The sequence below is a fragment of the Nerophis ophidion genome, linkage group LG11, assembly GCF_033978795.1.
Source record: "Nerophis ophidion isolate RoL-2023_Sa linkage group LG11, RoL_Noph_v1.0, whole genome shotgun sequence".
Classification (NCBI taxonomy): Eukaryota; Metazoa; Chordata; class Actinopteri; order Syngnathiformes; family Syngnathidae; genus Nerophis; species Nerophis ophidion.
In genome coordinates this window covers 65,542,004-65,565,404 of record NC_084621.1, presented here as the reverse complement: position 1 = coordinate 65,565,404, position 23,401 = coordinate 65,542,004, and the positions used below count along the sequence as shown (strand labels likewise).

The 23,401-nt window shown below is 38.7% G+C and overlaps 1 protein-coding gene across 7 annotated transcripts in view; it reads right to left on the bottom strand.

Moving 5' to 3' along the window:
* oxr1a (oxidation resistance 1a) overlaps positions 1 to 23,401 on the bottom strand; it is a 427,940-nt gene that overhangs the window by 19,269 nt on the left and 385,270 nt on the right. For 6 of the 7 annotated variants that reach the window (XM_061916496.1, XM_061916499.1, XM_061916500.1 and 3 more), the window contains 3 exons: positions 20,712 to 21,370; positions 17,703 to 17,850; positions 14,345 to 14,510 (listed from right to left, as the gene is read on the bottom strand). In XM_061916496.1, coding sequence (XP_061772480.1) covers positions 14,345 to 14,510; positions 17,703 to 17,850; positions 20,712 to 21,370 — 973 coding nt within the window. Of the gene's footprint in view, positions 1 to 3,221; positions 3,402 to 14,344; positions 14,511 to 17,702; positions 17,851 to 20,711; positions 21,371 to 23,401 lie in introns of those variants that run through there. The other variant, XM_061916502.1, reaches the window with a different exon arrangement.

The window sequence follows — 23,401 nt, the reverse complement described above, 5'->3', positions numbered from 1 at the left end:
AATCTCCTCTCTGGTCAAAAAAAGCACTTTGAAGATTCTAGCGGGAACTCTCATTCAACCCTTTTTCGATTACGCTTGCACCTCCAGGTACCCCAGCACCTCCAAATACCTCAAATCTAGTCTCCAAACATCCCAGAACAAGCTAGTCTGGTTACTTTTAGACCTCCACCCCAGATCACACCTCACTCCAACCCACTTCTCCAAAGTGGGCTGGCTCAGGGTGGAGGACAAAGTCAAACAACTTGCACTGAGCCTAGTCTATAAAATCCGCTACACCTCCCTGATACCGAAGTACATGTCAAACTACTGTTATAGGGTTTGTGTTGTCACAATACCCCTTCCTTAACGTAAATGACCGCCATAACCACAACACCAGGGGGAGCTCCACAAACCATGTTAAACCCAGATTCCAATCTAACAAAGGTCTTAACTCATTCTCCTTCTATGCCACATCAATGTGGAATGCACTCCCACCAGGTGTAAAAGAAAGTGCATCTCTATCCTCCTTCAAAACCGCTCTAAAACAACACCTCCTGGCAACTTCAACCCTTTACTAATACCCTCCTCCATTCACATCCCATTTCCCTGAACTGTAAATAACCTAATGTAAATAATCAAATGGATTTCTAATGTATACAGTTGTTCTTATGCTATCTGAACTCACTGTGTTCTCTACTTGCTGTACATATCCTACTAATTAAGACCTACACTGTTTCAATGTCCATTTCTCTTTTGATGCAATTGTTGATGACTGAAGTACTGATATCAACCAAAGCTCCTCATCCCACCCCCCAGATTGTAAATAATGTAAATAATTCAATGTATATACTATGATGATTAACTTGTGTGATGACTGTATTATGCTGATAGTATATATTTGTACCATGAATTGATTATCGGGTGTTACCATTTAGTGTTCAATTGTACGGAATATGTACTGAACTGTGCAATCTACTAATAAAAGTTTCAATCAATCAAAACAAGCATTGGTAGCGCAGTGAAGGGCACAGCACATCCCCAGAAACATGCTCGCCCAAACCCAAACAGGTTTGGGTTTGGGTTTGGTGGAGGACTTTGTCATATGGTGTGGAAAGAACCATCTCCAGCTTAATGTGACGAATACCAAAGAGCTGGTTGTGGACCTGGGAAGGAGGAGGAGTACTTCAGCGACCCCTGTTTCCATCAGGGGGGTGGATGTGGATATGGTACAAGATTATAAATACCTCGGTGTACACATGGACAACAAGCTGACCGGGTCAAAACACGCTGAGGCCCTCTACAAAAAGGGACAGAGCCGCCTCTACTTCCTCAAGAGGCTAGGATCCTTCAACGTCTGTACAAAGATGTTGAAGATGTTCTACGAGTCGGTGATGGCGGGCACCTTCTTGTATGCCGTGGCCTGCTGGGGCAGCGGGCTAAGAGTGAGGGACACATACAGACTGGACAAGTTGGTTGAGAAGGCCAGTAACGTGGTGGGAGTGGAGCTGGACTCTCTGGCGGTGGTGTCAGAGAGGAGAAGTCTAGCAAAACTCCTAGCCATTATGGACAACACCTCCCACCCACTACACTCGGACCTTGCGGAGAGAATGAGCACGTTCAGTGGAAGGTGTTGTAAGTACAATACCAACGGTGCGCAATTTCAAATCAAAGGATAAGATCACGGAGTTTCCTAGCTCTGCCATCCGGGAGGAGCTCAATGTAAAGCCGCTGCTCCTCCACATGGAGAGGAGCCAGATGAGGTGGTTCGGGCATCTGGTCAGGATGCCACCCGAACGCCTCCCTAGGGAGGTGTTTAGGGCACATCCAGCCGGTAGGAGGCCACGGGGAAGACCCAGGACACGTTGGGAAGACTATGTCTCCCGGCTGGCCTGGGAACGCCTCGGGATCCCCCGTGAAGAGCTAGACGAAGTGGCTGGAGATAGGGAAGTCTAGGCTTCCCTGCTTAGGCTGCTGCCCCCGCGACCCGACCTCGGATAAGCGGAAGATGATGGATGGATGTTTATTGGATTCATCACTAATCAGTGTACATCCATGACAGAACTACTGACTAAACTACTACCACAACTTGGTTTACTATCTATAAAATATAATAATGTAGGGTTACCTGGAACTTGAAATAGGCCACCGGGCCTGAATCCACACTTGGTAGTGGTTTAGTCAGTAGTTTAGTCGTGGATGCACACTGTATAGTGATGAATCCAATAAACATTTGATTTGACATTAAATTTGCAAAATGCGGTTGTGCATTTTGCAAATAGCGCGCCATTGGTATTGTGCTTACAACAGGAAGGCTCAGACTCCCAAAATGTAACACGGAACGACACAGGAGGTCCTTCATACCGACAGCCATTGATTGATTGATACTTTTATTAGTAGATTGCACAGTTCAGTACATATTCCGTACAATTGACCACTAAATGGTAACACCCGAATACGTTTTTCAACTTGTTTAAGTCGGGGTCCACGTTAATCAATTCATGGTAAATTCATGGTAATAAATTCAGATTGTATAATGCATATGTTCCTTCTTGACTGCACTTGAATGTAGAATATATGTAGAATATATTTATACTATTCATATATGATATATATATAATATATTATTATTGTCTATTGTGAGCGAAATGTGGTGCTGAATTTCCCCCAGGGATCAATAAAGTAATTTTTATTCTATACATGGAAGAGATTGTAGCTGAGATAGGCGCCAGCTCCCCCCGCGACCCCAAAAGGTAATAAGCGGTAGAAAATGGATGGATGGATGGGAGAGCATGCCTAAATCAGCAGCCTGAGTCGGCCACTTCACAATTATGTTTACTAAACACCAAAAAAAGTCCCAACTCTTTCATACTTTTTGCTCATCAGTTCTTTACCAGCATCGTCAAAGCCAAAATAAAAAGGACAAACCAACACATCTAATATGGAAAAAACAAAACACATTGCTGCCCACTTCGAGGCGACATCGTAGTTTACAGAGCATTATCATTACTGCCACCTTGCACCACAAACTTAAGAGCCGCTTTGCACCTTTAATCGCCGGTATGAAAGCACCCAGCGGTCGTAAAGGTCAACATTAGTGTTCACTTTTGTTTTTAAACTGCCAGAATAAGAACGAGCCTGGCGTTAGCTTTTGCTAGCAAGCTAGCGCGTCTGGCCAGCCATAACAACAGCATGTGAACGTACAAGTACTATATCAACACTGCAACTATAAATAGTCAACATACACGGGTATACTTAGATGTCGGTCGTTTCTCTTGGTTCTTTACCCTCCGAGAAAACATGTCTTGCTCTCTGGGTGAGGTTGAAAGTACAAAGTGGCATTTCAGCACGCAAGTTCCTTATCCGAGATACACATAATAGCTCTGTACCCTACCAACCTGACTGACTATTAAGGAAACAATTTTCCCTGAAGGGGTCATCAGGCGAAATGATTTGAGTGACATCACCACGAGCCAATCACCACACGGGACACGAATGGACCCCGATTTGTATTGGTCAAATATTAAAACTTATCTCAAGACTGGAAAAAATTAAAGCAACAGTAACACCAGTCCACTGGCTAGGTTGATACATAAACTTTAAAAGGTTTGTACTCTACCAACCTGACTGACTAATAAAGAAACAATTTTCCCTGAAGGGTTCTTCAAGTGAGATGATTTGAGTGACATCACCACAAGCCAATCACAACACGGGACAGGAATAGACACCAATTTTTAATTGGTCAAATATTACAACTTGTACCAAGACTACAAACATTTAAAGCAACAGTAACACCAGTCCACTGGCTAAGTTGATACATAAACTTTAATAGCTTTGTACCCTACCAACCTGACCGACTAATAAGGTAACATTTTCTTCTGAAGGGGTCATCAAGCGAAAAAATTTGAGTGACATCACCACAAGCCAATCACAACACGGGACAGGAATGGACCCTGATTTGTATTGGTCAAATATTAACTTATCCCAAGACTGGAAAAAATTAAAGCAACAGTAACACCAGTCCACTGGCTAGGTTGATACATAAACTTTAATACAGGGGTGTCAAACTCATCTTAGATTGGGGGCCACGTGGAGAAAAATCTACTCTCAAATGGGCCGAACTGGTAAAATCACAGCACGATAACTTAAAAATAAAGACAACTGTTCTTTTTTTTTTACACTTACATGTTGCAGTTAATAGTATTCTATCTTTATTTGTCGTTATTTATATTTTCTAAATACATTATGTGATAATGTTCATCAGTCAACTCATTGGTGTTCATTTTCAATCCATCAAGATAAAAAAATTGTATCAAAATCAAATTACAGTATGTTATTTATGTAGTTTGATCATTTTCCTTGACTGATGTACTAACATCATGTGGTTTATTTTGTACATATATAGCTTCATATACAAAGATACAAATAATTGCTATTGCGACATCCATTTAGAACAGCAGTTTCTTTCATTCCAAAATTTTAGGTAAATTTTTCAACTTTAGCAAACTCCGCGGGCCGGATAAAACCTGTTAGCGGGCCTGATCCGGCCCTCGGGCCGTACGTTTGACACCACTGCTATAATGGGTTTGTACCCTACCAACCTGACTGACAAATAAGGAAACAATTTTCCATGAAGAGGTCATCAGGCGAAATGATTTGAGTGACATCACCACAAGCCAACCACAATACAGGACAGGAATTTAATTAAATATTACAACTTATACAAAGACTGGAAAAATTTAAAGCAACAGTAACACCAGTCCACTGGCTAGGTTGATACATAAACTTTAAAAGGTTTGTACTCTACCAACCTGACTGACTAATAAAGAAACAATTTTCCCTGAAGGGTTCTTCAAGCGAGATGATTTGAGTGACATCACCACGAGCCAATCACAACACGGGACAGGAATAGACACCAATTTTTAATTGGTCAAATATTACAACTTGTACCAAGACTACAAACATTTAAAGCAACAGTAACACCAGTCCACTGGCTAAGTTGATACATAAACTTTAATAGCTTTGTACCCTACCAACCTGGCTGACTAATAAGGTAACATTTTCTTCTGAAGGGGTCATCAAGCGAAATAATTTGAGTGACATCACCACAAGCCAATCACAACACGGGACAGGAATGGACCCTGATTTGTATTGGTCAAATATTAACTTATCCCAAGACTGGAAAAAATTAATGCAACAGTAACACCAGTCCACTGGCTAGGTTGATACATAAACTTTAATACAGGGGTGTCAAACTCATCTTAGATTGGGGGCCACATGGAGAAAAATCTACTCTCAAATGGGCCGAACTGGTAAAATCACAGCACGATAACTTAAAAATAAAGGCAACTGTTCTTTTTTTTTTTACACTTACATGTTGCAGTTAATAGTATTCTATCTTTATTTGTCGTTATTTATATTTTCTAAATACATTATGTGATAATGTTCATCAGTAAACTCATTGGTGTTCATTTTCAATCCATCAAGATAAAAAAATTGTATCAAAATCAAATTACAGTATGTTATTTATGTAGTTTGATCATTTTCCTCGACTGATGTACTAACATCATGTGGTTTATTTTGTACATATATAGCTTCATATACAAAGATACAAATAATTGCTATTGCGACATCCATTTAGAACAGCAGTTTCTTTCATTCCAAAATTTTAGGTAAATTTTTTAACTTTAGCAAACTCCGCGGGCCGGATAAAACCTGTTCGCGGGCCTGATCCGGCCCTCGGGCCGTACGTTTGACACCACTGCTTTAATAGGTTTGTACCCTACCAACCTGACTGACTAATAAGGAAACAATTTTCCCTGAAGAGGTCATCAGGCGAAATGATTTGAGTGACATCACCACAAGCCAATCACAATACAGGACAGGAATTTAATTAAATATTACAATTTATACAAAGACTGGAAAAATTTAAAGCAACAGTAACACCAGTCCACTGGCTAGGTTGATACATAAACTTTCATAGGTTTGTACTCTACCAACCTGACTGACTAATAAAGAAACAATTTTCCCTGAAGGGTTCTTCAAGTGAGATGATTTGAGTGACATCTCCACAAGCCAATCACAACACGGGACAGGAATAGACCCCAATTTTTATTGGTCAAATATTACAACTTGTACCAAGACCACAAACATTTAAAGCAACAGTAACACCAGTCCACTGGCTAAGTTGATACATAAACTTTAATAGCTTTGTACCCTACCAACCTGACTGACTAATAAGGTAACATTTTCTTCTGAAGGGGTCATCAAGCGAAATAATTTGAGTGACATCACCACAAGCCAATCACAACACAGGACAGGAATGGACCCTGATTTGGTCAAATATTACAACTTATCCCAAGACTGGAAACATTTAAAGCAACAGTAACACCAGTCTACTGGCTAAATTGATACATAAACTTTAATACAGGGGTGTCAAACTCATCTTAGATCGGCGGCCACATGGAGAAAAATCTACTCTCAAATGGGCCGAACTGGTAAAATCACAGCACGATAACTTAAAAATAAAGGCAACTGTTCTTTTTTTTTACACTTACATGTTGCAGTTAATGGTATTCTATCTTTATTTGTCGTTATTTATATTTTCTGAATACATTATGTGATAATGTTCATCAGTCAACTCATTGATGTTCATTTTAAATCCATCAAGATGAAAAAATTATATCAAAATCAAATTACAGTATGTTATTTATGTAGTTTGATCATTTTCCTCGACTGATGTGACTAATAAGGAAACAATTTTCCCTGAAGGGGTCATCAGGCGAAATGATTTGAGTGACATCACCACAAGCCAAACACAACACGGGACAGGAATTTAATTAAATATTACAACTTATACAAAGACTGGAAAAATTTAAAGCAACAGTAACACCAGTCCACTGGCTAGGTTGATACATAAACTTTCATAGGTTTGTACTCTACCAACCAGACTGACTAATAAGGAAACAATTTTCCCTGAAGGGGTCATCAAGCGAAATAATTTGAGTGACATCAACACAAGCCAATCACAACACGGGACAGGAATAGACACCAATTTTTAATTGGTCAAATATTACAACTTGTACCAAGACTACAAACATTTAAAGCAACAGTAACACCAGTCCACTGGCTAAGTTGATACATAAACTTTAATAGCTTTGTACCCTACCAACCTGACTGACTAATAAGGTAACATTTTCTTCTGAAGGGGTCATCAAGTGAAATAATTTGAGTGACATCACCACAAGCCAATCACAACACGGGACAGGAATGGACCCTGATTTGTATTGGTCACATATTAACTTATCCCAAGACTGGAAAAAATTAAAGCAACAGTAACACCAGTCCACTGGCTAGGTTGATACATAAACTTTAATACAGGGGTGTCAAACTCATCTTAGATTGGGGGCCACATGGAGAAAAATCTACTCTCAAATGGGCCGAACTGGTAAAATCACAGCACGATAACTTAAAAATAAAGGCAACTGTTCTTTTTTTTTTTACACTTACATGTTGCAGTTAATAGTATTCTATCTTTATTTGTCATTATTTATATTTTCTGAATACATTATGTGATAATGTTCATCAGTCAACTCATTGGTGTTCATTTTCAATCCATCAAGATAAAAAAATTATATCAAAATCAAATTACAGTATGTTATTTATGTAGTTTGATCATTTTCCTCGACGGATGTACTAACATCATGTGGTTTATTTTTTACATATATAGCTTCATATACAAAGATACAAATAATTGCTATTGCGACATCCATTTAGAACAGCAGTTTCTTTCATTCCAAAATTTTAGGTACATTTTTTAACTTTAGCAAACTCCGCGGGCCGGTTAAAACCTGTTCGCGGGCCTGATCCGGCCCTCGAGCCGTACGTTTGACACCACTGCTATAATAGGTTTGTACCCTACCAACCTGACTGACTAATAAGGAAACAATTTTCCCTGAAGGGGTCATCAGGCGAAATGATTTGAGTGACATCACCACAAGCCAAACACAACACGGGACAGGAATTTAATTAAATATTACAACTTATACAAAGACTGGAAAAATTTAAAGCAACAGTAACACCAGTCCACTGGCTAGGTTGATACATAAACTTTAATAGGTTTGTACTCTACCAACCCGACTGACTAATAAAGAAACAATTTTCCCTGAAGGGTTCTTCAAGTGAGATGATTTGAGTGACATCAACACAAGCCAATCACAACACGGGACAGGAATAGACACCAATTTTTAATTGGTCAAATATTACAACTTGTACCAAGACTACAAACATTTAAAGCAACAGTAACACCAGTCCACTGGCTAAGTTGATACATAAACTTTAATAGCTTTGTACCCTACCAACCTGACTGACTAATAAGGTAACATTTTCTTCTGAAGGGGTCATCAAGCGAAATAATTTGAGTGACATCACCACAAGCCAATCACAACACGGGACAGGAATGGACCCTGATTTGTATTGGTCAAATATTAACTTATCCCAAGACTGGAAAAAATTAAAGCAACAGTAACACCAGTCCACTGGCTAGGTTGATACATAAACTTTAATACAGGGGTGTCAAACTCATCTTAGATTGGGGGCCACATGGAGAAAAATCTACTCTCAAATGGGCCGAACTGGTAAAATCACAGCACGATAACTTAAAAATAAAGGCAACTGTTCTTTTTTTTTTTTTTACACTTACATGTTGCAGTTAATAGTATTCTATCTTTATCGTTATTTATATTTTCTGAATACATTATGTGATAATGTTCATCAGTCAACTCATTGATGTTCATTTTAAATCCATCAAGATGAAAAAATTATATCAAAATCAAATTACAGTATATTATTTATGTAGTTTGATCATTTTCCTCGACTGATGTACTAACATCATGTGGTTTATTTTTTACATATATAGCTTCATATACAAAGATACAAATAATTGCTATTGCGACATCCATTTAGAACAGCAGTTTCTTTCATTCCAAAATTTTAGGTAAATTTTTTAACTTTAGCAAACTCCGCGGGCCGGATAAAACCTGTTCGCGGGCCTGATCCGGCCCTCGGGCCGTACGTTTGACACCACTGCTTTAATAGGTTTGTACCCTACCAACCTGACTGACTAATAAGGAAACAATTTTCCCTGAAGAGGTCATCAGGCGAAATGATTTGAGTGACATCACCACAAGCCAATCACAATACAGGACAGGAATTTAATTAAATATTACAATTTATACAAAGACTGGAAAAATTTAAAGCAACAGTAACACCAGTCCACTGGCTAGGTTGATACATAAACTTTCATAGGTTTGTACCCTACCAACCTGACTGACTAATAAAGAAACAATTTTCCCTGAAGGGTTCTTCAAGTGAGATGATTTGAGTGACATCACCACAAGCCAATCACAACACGGGACAGGAATAGACCCCAATTTTTATTGGTCAAATATTACAACTTGTACCAAGACCACAAACATTTAAAGCAACAGTAACACCAGTCCACTGGCTGAGTTGATACATAAACTTTAATAGGTTTGTACCCTACCAACCTGACTGACTAATAAGGAAACAATTTTCCCTGAAGGGGTCATCAGGCGAAATGATTTGAGTGACATCACCACAAGCCAAACACAACACGGGACAGGAATTTAATTAAATATTACAACTTATACAAAGACTGGAAAAATTTAAAGCAACAGTAACACCAGTCCACTGGCTAGGTTGATACATACACTTTCATAGGTTTGTACTCTACCAACCAGACTGACTAATAAGGAAACAATTTTCCCTGAAGGGGTCATCAAGCGAAATAATTTGAGTGACATCAACACAAGCCAATCACAACACAGGACAGGAATAGACCCCAATTTTTATTGGTCAAATATTACAACTTGTACCAAGACTACAAACATCTAAAGCAACAGTAACACCAGTCCACTGGCTAAGTTGATACATAAACTTTAATAGCTTTGTACCCTACCAACCTGACTGACTAATAAGGTAACATTTTCTTCTGAAGGGGTCATCAAGCGAAATAATTTGAGTGACATCACCACAAGCCAATCACAACACAGGACAGGAATGGACCCTGATTTGTATTGGTCAAATATTAACTTATCCCAAGACTGGAAAAAATTAAAGCAACAGTAACACCAGTCCACTGGCTAGGTTGATACATAAACTTTAATACAGGGGTGTCAAACTCATCTTAGATTGGGGGCCACATGGAGAAAAATCTACTCTCAAATGGGCCGAACTGGTAAAATCACAGCACGATAACTTAAAAATAAAGGCAACTGTTCTTTTTTTTTTTACACTTACATGTTGCAGTTAATAGTATTATATCTTTATTTGTTGTTATTTATATTTTCTGAATACATTATGTGATAATGTTCATCAGTCAACTCATTGGTGTTCATTTTAAATCCATCAAGATGAAAAAATTATATCAAAATCAAATTACAGTATGTTATTTATGTAGTTTGATCATTTTCCTCGACTGATGTACTAACATCATGTGGTTTATTTTTTACATATATAGCTTCATATACAAAGATACAAATAATTGCTATTGCGACATCCATTTAGAACAGCAGTTTCTTTCATTCCAAAATTTTAGGTACATTTTTTAACTTTAGCAAACTCCGCGGGCCGGATAAAACCTGTTCGCGGGCCTGATCCGGCCCTCGGGCCCTACGTTTGACACCACTGCTATAATAGGTTTGTACCCTACCAACCTGACTGACTAATAAGGAAACAATTTTCCCTGAAGGGGTCATCAGGCGAAATGATTTGAGTGACATCACCACAAGCCAACCACAACACGGGACAGGAATTTAATTAAATATTACAACTTATACAAAGACTGGAAAAATTTAAAGCAACAGTAACACCAGTCCACTGGCTAGGTTGATACATAAACTTTAAAAGGTTTGTACTCTACCAACCCGACTGACTAATAAAGAAAAAATTTTCCCTGAAGGGTTCAAGTGAGATGATTTGAGTGACATCACCACAAGCCAATCACAACACGGGACAGGAATAGACCCCAATTTTTATTGGTCAAATATTACAACTTGTACCAAGACCACAAACATTTAAAGCAACAGTAACACCAGTCCACTGGCTGAGTTGATACATAAACTTTAATAGGTTTGTACCCTACCAACCTGACTGACTAATAAGGTAACATTTTCTTCTGAATGGGTCATCAAGCGAAATAATTTGAGTGACATCACCACAAGCCAATCACAACACGGGACAGGAATGGACCCTGATTTGTATTGGTCACATATTAACTTATCCCAAGACTGGAAAAAATTAAAGCAACAGTAACACCAGTCCACTGGCTAGGTTGATACATAAACTTTCATTGGTTTGTACCCTACCAACCTGACTGACTAATAAGGAAACAGTTTTCCCTGAAGGGGTCATCAAGCGAAATAATTTGAGTGACATCACAACAAGCCAATCACAACACAGGACAGGAATAGACCCCGATTTCTGTTGGTTAAATATTTCAACTTATCCCAAGACTGGAGAATTTTAAAGCACCAGTAACAACCAGTCCACCGGCTACGTTGATACATGCGTTTATATATGTTTGTACCCTACAAACCTGACTGACTAATAAGGAAACAATTTTCCCTGAAGGGGTCATCAGGCAAAATAATTTGAGTGACATTACCACAAGCTTATCACAACACGGGACAGGAATACAACCCTTTCTATTGGTTAAACTTTTCAATTTATCCAAAGACTGGCACAATTTAAAGCAACAGTAACACCAGTCCACTGGCTAGCTTGATACATACGTTTTTAATAGGTTTGTACACTACCCTACTGGCGCAGCATGGCTCGGTTGGTAGAGTGGCTGTGCCAGCAACTTGAAGATTCCAGGTTTGATTCCCGCTTCTGCCATCCTAGTCACTGACGTTGTGTCCTTGGGCAAGAAACTTTACCCACCTGCTCCCAAAGCCACCCACTCTGGTTTAAATGTAACTTAGATATTGGGTTTCATGATGTAAAGCGCTTTGAGTCACTACAAAAAAGCGAAAAGCACTATATAAATATAATTCACTTCACAACTAAACTTGATGGAGTAATAAGGAAACGTTTTTTCCCTGAAGGGGTCATCAAGCGAAATGATTTGAGTGACATCACCACAAGCTTATCACAACACGGGACAGGAATACAACCCTTTTTATTGGTTAAACTTTTCAATTTATCCCAAGACTGGCAAAATTTAAAGCAACAGTAACACCAGTCCACCGGCTAGGTTGATACATACGTTTTTCTAGAAGGAATAGCTCTAAATTAGCCTTTAAAAATATCCATCCATCCATGTCCTACTGCTTGTCCCTTTCAGGGCTGCGGGGGGTGCTGCAGCCTATCTCAGCCGCATTCAAGCGGAAGGCGGAGCACATCCTGGACAAGTTGCCACTGGGCCAACACAGATTGACAGACAACATTCACACTCATATTCACACACTAGGGCCAATTTAGTGTTGCCAATCAACTTATCCCCAGGTGCATGTCTTTGGAGGTGGGAGGAAACCCATGCAATCATGGGGAGAACATGCAAACTCCACACAGAAAGATCCCGAACGCTGGATCGAACCCAGGACCTTCGTATTGTGAGGCACTCACTATAACCCCTGTAACACCATGCTGCCCCCTTTCAAAATATATAATATAAGAATGAGCTAATTTGAGCTTTAATTTCACTGAGGCACTCAGAACTGAATACAGAAAAACAAGTGTCATTCTTGTGTATTCAAATAAAAGTAACATTGGCTGTCTGCACTTTCATACTTACACTTGGCATTTTGAGTGCTTAAGTGCATACACGGAGAACAACAAAACCACCTTGTCCTAGGAGTAGATGTTGCGTTCATCATGACCCTGCTGTGGTAGATTCTGACTATTCTCCCAATAATCACCACCTTGGCTACATAGCAGAAGGGGAGGGACTGACACAAGTAGTAGCAATTCACAATTAAAAAGAAGGTAAAAAGGAGTGGATAAATATTGCAATCGTCATTTCTGGTAAGTGTGCAACAACAGTACTTCAATTTAGCTACTGCATGGCCCGTAGTTACCAAGTATGCAAAGTACACGATCATAATGCTATGTTTTGCAATACATCTATTTAATATAGTTCACAGAGGGTATTATTTCTACTATCTGGGGCAGCCTTCTCAGCTATAAAGTGCGACTCGGCACAAGCACTGGCAGATATTTTAGCCTGCAAGATGCGCACTATCAGTCAGGCTTTTTAAAATTATGATTACATGCATGACCAAAAACAACATTGAATACCCTCAATGTGCCATTTGCCATACAGTTTTGGCTTGAAACCATTAAAACTTAAGATATTATAGAGACAAAACACAACAAGCCACTAAAGTTCTTTTGACGGAGGAAGCAATAACTAAGGTGCCATCAAACACTGGGAAGAGTAAATATACTAACGTTCTTTCTAAAGCCACGGCAGCCTTGTATGCTATATGGCGATTCAATGGAGAAAAAGTGACTATAGTGGGGGGGGAAAGGAGTTTGCCAACATCAACTAATTTGATCATGGATGTCTTGACTCTGAGAACCACTGATCTGCACCAATTAAGTGAGTAAAATAATTGCAATAATTGCGAATAGTGCTGTGCATTCATAAAGCACAACCATGGTTCTACATTCATGTATAACTGTCACATTTTGTGACTGTATACTTCGAAAAAAAAACAAAAAAAAAAAAAAACATTTGAAAATGAAAAACAAAATGTATATAATCAGTGTACTGTGGTAAAGATAGTCCAAATTAAGATAACAATTAAATTCTGGAATAATGTATTATGATGTTGGCTATTTTCCATTCAGCAAAATAGATTGCCGAATGCAGGCCAACATTAGCGACTGTCACACAGCATGTAATGGCTTTACAATACACTGACCGAGAAGAGTAAACAATTACACAAACATGCAAAACACTTTGGTTGGAAGTTTAGAATTTTCAATTCCAAGCAAAGCAAGGGTTCACACAGCATACATAAAATACATGTGTGGTAAAGTTCACATACACCTTACAATAGAAATCAACAAACAGTGGTAGACATAATTCCAAATACAGAAGCAGTTTACAAGACTAAAGTGTGATGACGACAATACGGCACATTTACACAGAGCATTGCATAATGAAAGCAAAGTGTTGTATGTTGACATACAACAGTGTAGTCAACAATACATCACGTATGATCTTGGTTTCACAGATGATGAATTAAAGAATAATAAAAAACTATGATTAATTCATTTCTGTGAGCCAGGTCAGAAAACAAAAGTGAATTTGCGGAAAGGTTGCCTGGGTAGATCCTACCTCCCACTCTTTGACATTGAGGTCAGTGATGGGCTCGTCCTCAGCACTTTCAGACACCTCGTACTTCTTGACAACCATAAAGCCAGGTTCTTGTGACATTCCTCTGACCCCTTCACCATACATATCTGGGCTCCACTGCATGAAGAAGACATAAAGGTGGTCTGACCTGGGGATGGGAAGTGGGCACACACGAAGAAAAATCCATCACAAATGTTTTCCTTAACACCAACAAATAAAAAATACATACCACTGATCAGTTAAACATTTCGGTCCTATACATCAAAACAAAGCAATTTAACATTGAAGCCATGATCAACGTATCCAACGGTGCCCGTTAGGTCGATCGCGAGCTACCGGTAGATCGCGGCGGGTGTGTCAGTCGATCGCCAGCTCGACATTAAAAAAATAGGCCTAGACATTAGCAATCATCAATCTTCACTATGACGCCCCTTTCAGCACTTTACTGACATTCACGGCACTGCATACCTACGTCAAAAGTCTAAAGACCGACCGCACAGTTTTTGTCTTCACAATAAAATTGATGCTCTATCCTGCCTGCGTCAACAACATAAGAGCCTCAGAAAACTAGCGCACACAAGCTAGTGAGCTGCAAAATTTTCCGTCAATGTATTTCTTTTAAAGGATACGAGTATGAAACCTGGACAAATAAGATGCCAAAAAATAACTTCCATGTGGTATTGGACTCCACAATGTAAATTTGAAAATGTGGAAGTTATCAGCATTACTTAGAATCCTGTCTGATTTCAATTAATGCAAGTCATCAGAATCAGGTAATACACCAATTTATATTCTTGTTTTCATGAAAGAAAGGAATCTACATGTGTTAAACATGCTTGTATTTTTATTGAACACCTTTAAGATGTTAGCAAAAAAACAACTGTTTCAGAAATGAATAAAAATAAAAAAAATAAAAAAATGTATATATATATATATATATATATATATATACACACATACATATCCACATGTACATATACATTTACATATACATGTAAACATATAAATATAAAAACATTAAGGCTTTCAATAATGGCACACATTTTTTTAACGGGTGAGTAACGCGAATACTTCCTTTTTGACGCTCCCCTTGACATATATAGATATCACTACGGTGAATCCTGTCATATTCCACTTAATGCAAGTCATCAGAATAAGTAATACACAAATGTATATTTTTGTCTTTATGAAAGAAATGAATCTGTGTTAAACATGCTTGTATTTTTTATTAAACACCTTTAACATGTTAACAAAAAACATGTTTCATATATATATATATATATATATATATATATATATATATATATATACATACACACATATATATATATATATATACATACATACATATATATATATATATATATACACACACACACACACACACACACACACACATATATACAGTGGGGCAAAAAAGTATTTAGTCAGCCACCGATTGTGTAAGTTCTCCCACTTAAAATGATGAGAGAGGTCTGTAATTTTCATCATAGGTACACTTCAACTGTGAGACAGAATGTGAAAAAAAAAATCCAGGAATTCACATTGTAGGAATTTTAAATAACTTATTTGTAAATTATGGTGGAAAATAAGTATTTGGTCAACCATTCAAAGCTCTCACTGATGGAAGGAGGTTTTGGCTCAAAATCTCACGATACATGGCCCCATTCATTCTGTCCTTCACACGGATCAGTCGTCCTGTCCCCTTAGCAGAAAAACAGCCCCAAAGCATGACGTTTTCACCCCCATGCTTCACAGTAGGTGTGGTGTTCTTGGGATGCAACTCAGTATTCTTCTTCCTCCAAACACGACAAGTTGAGTTTATATCAAAAAGTTCTATTTTGGTTTCATCTGACCACATGACATTCTCCCAATCCTCTGCTGTACCATCCATGTATCCATTTTGGTATAAACTCAACTCGTCGTGTTTGGAGGAAGAAGAACATGCACACACACTGTATATCTACAGACACATACATATATATATATACACACACCCATATACATATATTTATGTATATATATATATTTATACACATATATATGAAGCTGAGGTAGATCATCTCGACTTGGCCATTTAAAAAGTAGCTCACCTGCTAAAAAAGTGTGAGCACCACTGATATAATCTTATGTATCCAGATTGTTTAGATTCTTTCTTTAATGTTCCCAATGGCTGTTAAAAAATATTTGTCTTTTCTTAAATGTTTTCAGAAGAAATATTACTTACTGTAAATTTTGTGTCATGTTATATAATCAAATTATCCTACCTAGTAATCAGGTCAATTGTAAAATAGGCCAAAACAAACCATTGTAGAGGGTGTAAAAAACAAAACGTTTTTTTCAAGTGTGCTAAATCTAGACGCACGACGACGGTTGCAAAACAGTTTGATACTACCAGCGCTCAATGATTATATTTGCATCTCCCGCTATTACAATGCTCTTTACATGTGAGCATCGTAATAACCAGTATATATTTTAAATATACATAAAGACAGACACGCTTAATGAATTGCACTCCCTATTTTGCTGATTTAAAAGACGCAATCGTGTGTAAAAGTTTAGTAGATCAGCTTTGCATGTTCAATCAAGTTTTCCTGTGTCTTAATACAAACAAACCTTTATTAGATCAGGCCCAAAAGTGTGTAAATCCGTATCACTGTAGTGTATTGCTATGACCTAAAAGCAAAAACTTAAAAGATGATACACAAAGTCCTGGTTGTGTACGGTTCATTAAATATCCTTTCTTTCTCACGACAACATTGCTTATATAGCTAAAGAAATCATCAAACACACTCAAAAAATAAGTTTCAACATTAACCAGCCCCCACTTTACAAAGTTAGTTTTGAATTTAACATGTCCCTAACCTAATATCCTTACAAGGAGCATCCAATATAGTTTAACATTGTGGCCCTTCCTCCGAGGAGACCAAACAGCTGAACCATACAGGTGCCCCTCATAATTTGAAAACGCCCTGATTTAACGGAACCATGACTAACAAAAATGACATAGGTGCTTGTCTGATTCAAATGTCATTAGTAGTCAGAAATGGCAACATGCTATTACTTGAAAAAGTAAGACAGTCTTTAACTGCATCAGACAAATATATTATTTTTTTGTATTTTTTGAGTGGGACATTGCCACTGTGTGTCAGAATAAAGTACAATTAATTAAAAGTGATCAGCTCCATTAATCATTAAAATAAGCATATTTGATATTCTTCAAACACAGCTTAACTTTAAACAATGATTACGTTATAACAAAAAGACCCAAAACTAAATAAAATCCTTTACAACTGCAGTTTTTTATTGCATGTTGAAAACATGCTACAAAGCGACTGACCTCTCCTGCGGCACAGCAAACCAGTACTCGTGCTTCTTGCCCTGTTGGGCATACTGCTGCATAGAGGCGCTGGCATTGGAAACAAATGTCTTCTTCATTGGCTTCCCCACCCGCAGACAAAGGAACTTGTGTGACCGACTCGTCCTCTCTGCAGATAGAAGGGGGAAAAATGTGTTCTTAAAACAAAATACAACTATTTTATATCAAAAAAGGTTATTTAATTGGTATAAAAAGCGTAACACTTATTCTATTTGCAATAAATAAGCATTTTGACAAAGGCCTTATCTGGAGAAGAACCACATCTTCTTGATTGTTATATCCTCCATTAACTGGCCACTTTATCTGACAGCCAGAAACTCAACAGATGAGAAAAATACAGGAGTAGCACACAACAGATTATCATCATTATTTGTCATAATTACAGCTCAAGGACACTAAATGAGGTCACAATGCCAGGAACATTACACAGGCACATTTTCCCAGCTACTGGTTGCACATTACATCACTCAATGAAAAAAACATTTGTCTGCAAAGGCACCATATTTGATGTAAACGTACTTATTGTTGTACTAATGCACACCTAAAGTTTTTAAACCCAGTTGAGATGCCTTTAAATTGTCAACTGTTTCTGCAGAATAATTGCTGCAGTGAAAATGAGAAATCTCCCTGCCACAGAAATGTGTTGCTGTTCACAGAGTTAAAGCGGGTAATACAACACCAAGTGAGTCACACCTGGCACACATCCTCTGGGATTTGAGCACAAGCAGACAGTTTGCAGTGCACCAGTTCATACCTGGATGACAATGCATGCCGATTGATCCAGGAAGGATGCAAACAATGATACAATAAAGTCCAACTTGGGATGCTTGTTGAATTCCTGTCTGGACAAAAAATGCCATCTTATTTGAGGGTGACTTAGCAATAACTTGGCTGAAACGAGGCTACTTCTCTTATTAAATCACCAATATTCCACCAACAAATACAGCAAAACCCTAATTCCAAATGCTTGGGGGCCTAGTTGTGGTTATAACTGAGCAACATAACCAACCAGCCAGGTGACAAGGGGGAGATGCATAGTCATTCTCAACACAACTGACTACCAACACAAGTTGCCGACACTCCTCAAAAACTCCAACACAAATGAAATACTCAAAAGGGACCCCACAAGTGGGTACAAGAGAAGAATCATAGAGTGCTTACAAACTTTAAAAAAGTCAGAAGCCATTAACCGGGCATTTGATTACCGCTTATATCCACAAGAAACCATGACTGGTATATATGGCCTTCCAAAAATACACAAAGATGGGGCTCCCCTCAGACCCATTGTCAGCATCATTAACTCTGTGACATTCAATATTTCTACGCATGTGGCCAACATCTTAGCACCATTGGTTGGCAAAACTCCACATCATGTCTAAAACTCAATTGACTTTGTTGCGAAGATCAGCGATCTGAAACTGGATAAAAATAAAACCATAGTTTCATTCGACGTCACCTCCCTGTTCATCTGTATTCCAACCCAGGATGCAGTAGAGAGAGTGAGGCAACATCTACTAGGTGATCACACATTACATGATAGATCCACACTAAACCCAGAACCGATTTGCTATTTGCTAGAACTTTGCCTTAACATTACATACTTTCAATTCATGGTAACATTTTACCGACAAAAACATGGTAGTGCCATGGGATCACCTGTATGCCCAATAGTAGCAAACCTTTACTTGGAGGACATGTAAAAGAGAGCTCTGAGTTTTTTTTAAGGGAACAGCACCAAGTCATTGGTACAGATATGTGGATGACACATGGGTGAAAATCAGAAACCAAGAAGTGCCAGGCTTTACCGAGCACAGTAACTCATTAAACAAAATCAAAGTTCACACGTGAGGATGTCAAAGACACTGAATTGCCGTTTTTGGACAGTGATGTCCACATTGGCGAAAACAGGGGCCCCTTCATGTTGGGATCTACCTAAAACCCACACATATCGATCAAGATCTACTTCTTAACTCACAAAACCCACTGGAACACAAACTAGGCATTATCAGAACCCTACAACACAGAGCTGATAATGTTCCTATCTGCCCACAGAAAGAGCATAGGCAATTAAGGGAAGCCCTCAAAACCTGTGGTGACCCCAGCTTTTTGTTTGTGAAAAGTGCATCTAGTTCCAGAAATAATGAGAACAGACTTGAGGAGGAGAAAAAAAGTGACCGACGCAAAAACACTGTTATATGTATCAGGTCTATCTGAGAAACTCAGAAGATTTTTTAACCAACACAACATCCCAGTACACTTCAAACCAGGCAACACCCTGCATCCCAAAGACCAGACACCACACACCCACATAATCTGGTGCATGATATCCAGTGTAATGATGAATGCACTGATTCATAAATTGGGGAAACAAAACAACCACTAAGCCGACGCATGACACTGCATAGACGGGTTAACCTTTAGGCCAAGATTCAACAGTCTACTTGCACCTCAGGGAGAAACAGCACTCCTTTGAGAACAAAAATGTACAGATTCTGGACAGGGAAGACAGATTGTACGAAAGAGGAGTGAAGAAAGCCATCTATGTTACGGTTGAAAAACCAACACTGTTCAGGTTGAAAAACCCACCTGTCACCCACATCCTTTCAACAATTCTTAAAATATTCTGCAATTTAGCCTCCAACAAACATCAGGAATTAGAAACATTCTGGTCATTCTGACCAATCGAAGTCTATGAGCAAGAACTGACGAAGCCTACTCAGATGAGCGGCGGAACGTCTTCCAAGACAAACCAAGCAGTCCAGTTGCCATCAATTGAACGCCCTAAGATGACAATGACCTGGATGAATGAGAACCTTTATAGACATAACTAAGCAGTGTGTCAAAATCTGGGCTCCAAGCAAAACTTTACCATCGCACATTCTAATAACCAGTTCAACTGTTCCAATAAGCCAAATGCCAAGATGTGTAATTTAATCAAATATGTTTAATTAAATGTGTTAAATGGTCTACCCTGTGAGTTGTTGCCCTTTTGCTCCTGTTCTGCTTCATCTTTCTCCACCTTCTCATGTTGCATAGAATCTGTTTTGGAGACTTCAGTCCCCTCGTTGGCATCCCTCGGTGGACTGGCTGTGACAGAAAGGGTGTCTATGGAAAGTGGGGCGGCTGAGCTTTGGGACCCTGGACGAGAGGTGCTGCTGCTGCTGGGGCGCTGGACCTGGCTAGTGGCGGAGCTGGTAGTGGGTGTGCTTGGTGGCTTCTCTTCACTGTGCTGCTTGAAATCCAATGGGGACTGGCTATTCTTTTCAGTGGCAGTGTCCTCTTCTGTGGCGGAGGCCTTTACTGCTAGAGGGTCCTCAGGATGGCTAACTGAGCTGCGGGCATCGCCTGGCACCTGGGAGCCAGTGGGCTCCTCCTGAGTCACGGTTTGCACAGATTCTGTAGAGGCAGCGCCAGAAGACTTGTCCAGACCTACTTCGTCGCTGGATGCTTGCTCTTCCTCCCGTATGGGGGACAGCTCTGCTTCTGTAAAGACATCTTCTGAGATTGAGCCCTCTGTGCTGCGTGGGGCAGTGCTGCCACTGCCACTGTCATTGGCCCCTGGCTCCCTCAGGCGCCTTTCTGGGTCCTGCTGGGAGGGATGCCTCTCACAAGGGAGAGGCTCCAGGTCACTGGAAACAAACAATTATTATTATAATTTTGTTTTTCAATTTATAAGTACAGGTTCGGAACACCATTTTAGCACCGGTCCCATTTTTCAAGTACTGATTTGGTACTAGTATCAGTTAATATGTAAACAATACTCATCCCTACATGGGACTCATTGCAGTTTTCTGTCATAATCATGCTTAATGCATTATTGGGCTGGAGTGACACCCTAGGAAGACTCATTGTAATGATTCAGTGGTATATTTATAGATATGATAAAACGGATTAATCCACTGTTGCAACATGCCAGAAACATCTGATAAGGACTGTATCAATGATTGAGCATTGGAATACATAGGGTATCCCAATTACACACCCTTTTAAAAAGAGTCACAGTAAAAGAGAGACTGCCAACACAATAACTGTTCCATGGGCAGTAAGTTTAAATACAGCAGTGGGCTGCCCAAGCTGCCAGCAGAGGAAACCAAAAAAAAGGAAAAGACTACACAGGGCTCCAATGCTCTATTTATACTTGCATAATTTTGGCTTGGCTAGTGACTTAAAAACAATCTAAGCAAAAGAAAGCAAAAGAAGGGAGAGGAAACAACTGATTCCACAGAGGTGACTAATTAACCTCTGTATAGTTGCCATTTCCTTTTTTTATTTGTGTAAACATGGAAAACAACTAAACTGTCTGTCGGCTCACTGATGCAATCAGAACGTGGGTGCAGCAAAGAAACCTTGATTAGAATAATTTTGCTACAATTCTGTGAGGGTTATCTGGGGGTTGAGTCAAAATGGAAAAATGTATAAAGCATGAATCATAATGAGTGTATCAGTCTTTTGCAGGAAAGAAAGGCTTTGATGGAAGAATCTTTTAATTTAAACAAAAAAAAAATGCTGCTGTACTAATATGGTATTACCTTACTTAATCCTACCCTTTTTTGTTTCAAGCAATTATTGCTAGAATAGTTTTCTTGTTGTGTTTAACATGTGCCAGATTATGAATTTTCCAATATGATAAGAAAATAATTAATGCGGGTAACAATAATGCTGATAAGAGTTTGTTTGTATTCTTTATTGTGCAATAATGAATAATAAAAGCTGACAGAAACTTGCAGTAACAAATAAGTGGAGGAAAGATGAAATACTATTTACAAGAATTAAACTGACTGACATTGTATAATAAATAGATAATATAGTGGTATATTTTATAGAGTGGAAACAAGTTCTTAACATGAACACGACAAGTTTGAAGACCTCGCTGACACTTAGCAACTAAACCTCTGATCTTAACTACCTTAGCTTCTACATTTTTAGAACCAAGGATGAATCAGAAGATTTTATGGTAAATGACTTTGGCTTTGAGTTGACCTTTGACATCATTAATGATTGGGTGTGGGTATTACAGCCAATTTACCAAATCCATTTGATTACGACTCATTAGGTTCTCAATCCATTGATCTCGATTCGATACACTACATTTAAATATTTAAAATGTCTCAAGTCTGTTAAAAAAATACAAATGTAATTCGTTTTTTCTCTTACAAGTAGAATTTTAAATTACAAACAGAATTGCAAGTCAAATAAGTGTACATGTATTGCAATCTTATATACTTGCAAATTGCATTAAAGTATTGTTTCTTCGAGTCCAAAATAACATAAGCTATTCTTCTGGGACTCTTATTTTGTTAGCAAAGTCAGACAGGCTGTAACGCTATATGTATTAATTTTATTGTGAAGGCCGGAAGTGCACACTTGGTTTTTCTGGCGCATTTGACGACAGTGAGGCAAGCAAGGAGATGAATATGTAAACAAAAGTACCTCCTGAGTACAGCTGCCGTTCTTTATTCGGTGGTGATCTTACAAGGCCTTCAGTTACAAATCTAATCAATTATATCAACAGTTTCAGTCAGATGTCTACGTTGCCTGATCCTAATGTAGTATGGTTCAGTTCGAGCACCAGCCCATTGAAGCTGAAGAGTGTGGGCGTAATTATTTGCCAACAAAAATTGTGATGGTTTCAATTACTGTATATCTTTATGGTGTGTGGA